Source organism: Procambarus clarkii, chromosome 51, assembly GCF_040958095.1.
Source record: "Procambarus clarkii isolate CNS0578487 chromosome 51, FALCON_Pclarkii_2.0, whole genome shotgun sequence".
NCBI lineage: Eukaryota > Metazoa > Arthropoda > Malacostraca > Decapoda > Cambaridae > Procambarus > Procambarus clarkii.
Genome location: NC_091200.1, coordinates 19,252,783 through 19,259,782, shown reverse-complemented (window position 1 = coordinate 19,259,782; position 7,000 = coordinate 19,252,783). Strand labels below are relative to the sequence as shown.

Below are 7,000 nucleotides of genomic sequence, written 5' to 3'. Positions count from 1 at the left end.
GCCTCATCATCTATTCATTAATCTATTTAATTCATCCTTACATTTATCCCATAATTCGTTCATTCAGTCAGGCCACCAACACTTTTATGAATCCAGAGTTAGTTCTTCTATCATTGCGTTTATCCATCCATTAACTCCATCCATCTATCCATTTACTACTTTCAGAGGCCATCAGTCTCTCTCGACTATTTTTTTTTTTACTTGATTGATCATCAACTCTTGTCTGGCTCCTCAGGTAATTACCTCGTTTTTAACTGTTCAGTTCTTCGCGCACCTTGTCTGCCTTTATTAATTACTCTATCGGTTTTTGTATATTAGTTTTTTAATAAAAATCTTTGTTATTTCACAATTTTGGTAATGTTTATTATTACTATTTTGATTTTGATTATTACTGATTTCCTTGAAGTATATTTATTTTGTGCGTCAAGAAATTTTAGGTATTGGTTACCACTATTAGTGGACAAATCCATAGCAATCACCACTATCACCCCCGCTGCCACGACCTCCAACAGTACCTACACTACTACTAACACTAGAGGCTTCACTACCACAACTACTGTTAGCTTCACTATCCACCACTATTAGCACCACTGCTGCCCCCACCAGTAACAAGTACATTGCCACCATCACCACCTTCAATGACTAAAACGTGTATTACCACCACATTCCTTATCCTCACCACATCATTAACAATGACCACCGAAGCAACCAGGGCTTTACAGTCGACGTAACCATACTCCAATCTACAGTAATGGTGTTCACGCTCTTACGACCCACTGACATCACTATGAAATCAAAATTTCGTGATGTATCAATGAAAATATTTATGAGGAAATGAAGTGACTTGAACCAGTGTTCTGGAGATTCCCTGACAACTGCCTTAACCGACTCCGTCAAGAGAGGTTAAAAAGGTAGATATCAGGGATTCATCAGAAAGCTGCTGATTCAAAGTCACTCTACTGCATCAGAACTATTTTCGTTGATATATCACGCCATTGTGATATATATATATATATATATATATATATATATATATATATATATATATATATATATATATATATATATATATATATATATATATCATGCGGGTAAAAGATCATTCACTGACACGCGCTATCTGGAGTCTTTTCTCACACCATCTTTGTTTCTTTGTCTCTCCCACAGTTGATGTGTGGCTACTGGGGCCTGGGACCCATCGTCTGTGACCTCTATATCGCCATGGATGTCGTCTGTTCCACGTCCTCCATCTTCAACCTCGTCGCCATCAGTATAGACAGGTCAGTTGAGGTCAATATCGCTTCAGTCGACCTAATGCACATGTTTGCGAATTATTTGTTAATATGAATATGTTTACTGATTTAATGGCCGGTTCAATCGTGGATTATTTGATTGGCTGACGTGCCGCACTGCATATTCTCCGAACCATAATACAGGGTATCATAAGAGAGAGAGAGAGAGAGAGAGAGAGAGAGAGAGAGAGAGAGAGAGAGAGAGACAGAGAGAGAGAGAGAGAGAGCAGAGGAGAACCGAAAGTGAAATAGACTATCTACCCCTATACACACACACACACACACACACACACACACACACACACACACACACACACACACACAATAATCAAGACGACCAATAGAGTGGCGAAAAACGGAGAAAAAGAGAATACAACTGAGAAAAACAATTTAAATATTTGTTGGATTCCACACGGCCTAATAAACTAAACGACAAATCCAAAGAATAAAATAATAAAAATAAACCAAAATAAAAGCAAAAACATGACCAAATTTTAAAATAATAAACCAAATGATAAAGCAGAAAATATACCAAGGGATAAACCAATGAACAAACCAGGTTATATTCAGGAGAATAATATTGCTAAGAGTAAACCAGAAGCTAAAAAATATTAGACCCAAAATATAAACCTGGTGATATACCAAAATGTAAACCAAACGATTCACCATAGGATAAAAGAAGCAATTACTAGTCAAAGGAGAAATTATAAAAGAGCCAGATGAGTAGAGGGGAAATGAGACATATTTGTGTTGTTCCCTTGGTGAAGGGAAGCTGTGATTCTGAAGGGAAGGGGAGGCTCGCGGAGGGAGGGGTCGACAGGGAGGAAAATGCAACGGATGGAATGGAAGTTGGAATGGTTGAAAAGGGTAAGTAGGGTGGGAAAGAGGCTTTCATTTGGTGGAAATGTTGCCAAGAGTTTATAGTAGTTTGTTATTGGACGAGGGGTGGTTGGGGGGGGGGGTTGAAACCTTGGGATGATGTAGTTTTCAAACAAAAGGAGTAAGGAGGATAAATAAGACACATCACTGTTATTGGGTACAGTCTATACCACGCTGTCTTCTGCTGGTGACGTCTCTGTTGCTTCGGGGGGATTTACCACACTATCTATGCCGCATGGTCCAAACAGCATCATTTGATTCTTTGTCCTTTTCCTTGCCCTTTACTCAAAAGTCGAATCGTGATTATAGACTCCGTTTTGTTTTCCAATACTCTGCAAATGTGGTCCTAGAACAAAGACTTGGCCCCGAGGTCCAGCATATGTGGGGTATGGAGACACAGACTTGGCTCCAAGTCCTGGCATATGGGACGGGAGTTAAGCCAAAGGCATGGTCCTCATTCCACACCATTTAAGGGTGCTAAGTGCCGGTAGATTTAAATTCAAATTAATTAAAGATTTTTTTAAACTTCTTACTCGGTGATGACTCTTTGTATTGAAGTCAGATGCAATTATGCAATAATTAAAACACTCTTAATTAACTCCATTAATATAGGAACCTTTTTTGCATTCAGTTTCTTTACATTTAATTACAGTGTAAATTAAATAAGCATGAACTTATATTCAAATATGATTTAAAATCTGTGGGTTTATTTACATTTTATCGTATGCAATAATAATAATCCTCACTTAGTAATGTTCCTGTTATGATTTTCTTATTACCATTAAACGTAATTTTCGGATGAACTAACGTCGTTTATCTAGGTGCATTAAACATTTTCTGTACAAAAATGATATAAGTGCTTGCGTTTATATATCTGTCAGAGCGCCTTAGGCAGCGCCCGGCGTAGTGTAAACGTCGTCATGTTTACGAAGGGACCCTTCAAGGGATGCCAAAACTTTAGATGAATGATCAAATGTCCTGGATTCTGGGAACTGTGGACAGGGTTTCGTGGGAACTATACTCCTAACCTGAGCATTCCAAGGTCTGTGTTTATAGAAATTAATGAAATGAGTTACTTTTAGCTTCGTTTTGGAATACCTTTGCTGTTAATCGGATTGGTTGGTTTGTTGCTCTTTACTATCTCTCTGTATAATCCATAATTACCTCTTCCCCTTTCTAGTAGGCATTAGTATTCGATATTTCAGCTATTATATACAATTCTACCACAATTAACATTCATCCATTGATTGAAATCCCAACAATAGTTAGCCATGGCATTATTTCTATCAAATTTTGTTACTATTTTCTTATGTTCATCAACACTTTTCAATAACCCACAACCATTATCCCCAACATATCATGCATTTGCATGATATGTATATATATATATATATATATATATATATATATATATATATATATATATATATATATATATATATATATATATATATATATATACATATATATATGTCGTACCTAGTAGCCAGAACGCACTTCTGAGCCTACTATGCAAGGCCCGATTTGCCTAATAAGCCATGTTTTCATGAATTAATTGTTTTTCGGCTACCTAACCTACCTAACCTAACCTAACCTAACTTTTTCGGCTACCTAACCTAACCTAACCTTTAAAGATAGGTTAGGTTAGGTTAGGTAGGGTTGGTTAGGTTCGGTCATATATCTACGTTAATTTTAACTCCAATAAAAAAAAATTGACCTCATACATAATGAAATGGGTAGCTTTATCATTTCATAAGAAAAAATTTAGAGAAAATATATTAATTCAGGAAAACTTGGCTTATTAGGCAAATCGGGCCTTGCATAGTAGGCTGAGAAGTGCGTTCTGGCTGCTAGGTACGACATATATATATATATATATATATATATATATATATATATATATATATATATATATATATATATATATATATATATATATATATCAACCCATGTATATCTTGTAACCATCAAATGCATAATAAAGCACAAAAAATAAAAAAGGAATGGGGTGGTAGGAGAAAAGCACACAGAAACTGTATTGGAGGGGATCTAAACATTCCCTCTAATACGTTATGCGTGGTTTCCTCCGAGGCTATGGGTCTCCCTTCTTCCAGCTAGAGGTGGTACTCCCTTCTATATTTAATATATATATATATATATATATATATATATATATATATAACTCACCGTTTTGGTGAGTTATAAAAATAATAATAACGGCAAGGGGGAGGGGGGGGTTGTTAGTGCAGGTAATAATGGAAAGAAAGGGGTTAGAGGGGGGTCAATGGTAATGCTGATAATGATAATAATAAGAACATTGTAAGTAATGGCGGTAATAAGATAAATTGTAACGATTGCAACTTTTCCTCTCTACACTCTTACTTTCTATCTCCCTCATTGTCTCCACTACCATCTTCCTTCCTTTCTCTCTATCTTCTATCCCATACCTTGCCTAGCTTGTCCCTTCTCAAAATTCCTCGTCTCCTATCCTTCTCAAGCTATTTATTCTTTTCCTTCTCCCTCTATTCCTTTTACTCCCTCCCTCCCTCCCTCCGCCGTTTCACCAGGAAGGGCGCTTCTCACTTCCGCCACCAAAATTGCCTCCTGAAGCAGTTTGTCTTCATTGTAGTAGCCAGATGTAGCTACATTGTAGCTACAGCCAGCGGTGTGTCCTCCGGTCTTTGATTTTCTTATTCTGTCTTACTTTGTGTTAATTCTACGCTCACCAGAAGACTCACACACAGACACACACACACACATATCCGCACGTGCGCATAAACACACATGCACTCTCTCTCTCTCTCTCTCTATATATATATATATATATATATATATATATATATATATATATATATATATATATATATATATATATATATATATATATATATATATATATATATATATATATATATATATATATACATATATGTCGTACCTAGTAGCCAGAACGCACTTCTCAGCCTACTATGCAAGGCCCGATTTGCCTAATAAGCCAAGTTTTCTTGGCTTATTAGGCTTATTATTTTTTTCCAAGATTGGACTAAAAATTTATAAGAGGACAATCAACACAGGGCATGAAGAATATAATGACCAAACCAAAATGAATCTAAAGAGAGATTTATACCGCTACTATTGGATAAGAAATTAAGGAGAGCCTTAACCATCAAGACGTGCCTGGATGCAACGAGAAATTATAATCAAAATACTCAAATGAAATACAGATAACACAGAACAGAAGGCAATCACGAAGCATACACTGGGGGTAGAAATGAGGCCACGGAAAGTAGGAGAGTATAGGGAAGTACCCCGTCTAGGAGAGAGCATATAAGGCAATGGTATGGTATGGTTCTGACGAATTTAGTACATTAGTTTAGGGAAGTACCCCGTCTAGGAGAGAGCATATGAGGCAATGGTATGGTATGGTTCTGACGAATTTAGTACATTAGTTTAGGGAAGTACCCCGTCTAGGAGAGAGCATATAAGGCAATGGTATGGTATGGTTCTGACGAATTTAGTACATTAGTTTAGGGAAGTACCCCGTCTAGGAGAGAGCATATGAAGGCAATGGTATGGTATGGTTCTGACGAATTTAGTACATTAGTTTAGGGAAGTACCCCGTCTAGGAGAGAGCATATGAGGCAATGGTATGGTATGGTTCTGACGAATTTAGTACATTAGTTTAGTGACGCTGTGAAGCGCTCGAGAGGACGAGAGGCTGCTGAAGCTGGGGCTCAAAACTTAGATCGTCCATGTAAGAGAATCCAGCTGAGTATGTCTAGGTTAATACACACTAACGGCTGACGTGAAACAATGTAAGCACAGTTACTGACCCCCTGTCACTCGAGTAAGCACAGTTATTGACCCCTGTACCTCGAGCAGGCACAGTTACTGACCCCTGTAACTCGAGTAGGCACAGTTACTGACCCCTGTAACTCGAGTAGGCACAGTTACTGACCCCTGTCACTCGTATAAGCACAGTTACTGACCCCTGTCTCTCGTGTAAGTAGAGTTATTGACCCCTGTCACTCGTGTAAGCACAGGTTACTGACCCCTGTCACTCGTGTAAGCACAGTTACTGACCCCGGTCAATCGTATAAGCACAGTTACTGACCCCTGTCACTCGTGTAAGTAGTTATTGACCCCCTGTCACTCGTGTAAGCTCTGTTACTGACCCCTGTCACTCGTTTAAGTAGAGTTACTGACCCCTGTCACTCGTGTAAGCACAGTTACTGACCCCTGTCACTCGTGTCAGTAGAGTTATTGACCTCTGTCACTCGTTAAGCTAATGAGAACGCGCACATTTAACCTACCAACGAAACACCGGCTTACACGTATTGATTTAGTTATCTTGTTTGTATTTAAATGGTTGATAGCGAGAGAGATAAACAGACAGAAAACCCGAGAGAAATAGGGAGAGACAGCGAGACACAAAGATATAGACAGAGACCGAGAGACAGACAGTTACAGGTAGAGGAAGAGGGAGAAAGAGACAGACAGACAGAATGACAGACAGACAGACAGACAGACAGACAGACAGACAGACAGACAGACAGACAGACAGACAGACAGACAGACAGACAGAAGCAAAGGTAGGGAGACAGAGACACCCAAAAGTATTATTCTCTCTCTCTCTCTCTCTCTCTCTCTCTCTCTCTCTCTCTCTCTCTCTCTCTCTCTCTCTCTCTCTCTCTCTCTCTCTCTCTCTCTCTCTCTCCCTCTCTCTCTCTCTCTCTCTCTCTCTCTCTCTCTCTCTCTCTCTTACTATAATACTATATTACATCCAAATTACTTAAATTTACTCTCTGCACCTCCAACTGGAGTTTTCC

The 7,000-nt window shown here is 38.4% G+C and overlaps 1 protein-coding gene across 1 annotated transcript in view; it reads left to right on the top strand.

Moving 5' to 3' along the window:
• Positions 1 to 1,170: 1,170 nt before the first annotated feature.
• Dop2R (dopamine D2-like receptor) overlaps positions 1,171 to 7,000 on the top strand; it is a 30,250-nt gene continuing 24,420 nt past the window's right edge. Inside the window, exon 1 of the mRNA XM_069304071.1 lies at positions 1,171 to 1,280. Coding sequence (XP_069160172.1) covers positions 1,171 to 1,280 — 110 coding nt within the window. The remainder of the gene's footprint in view (positions 1,281 to 7,000) is intronic.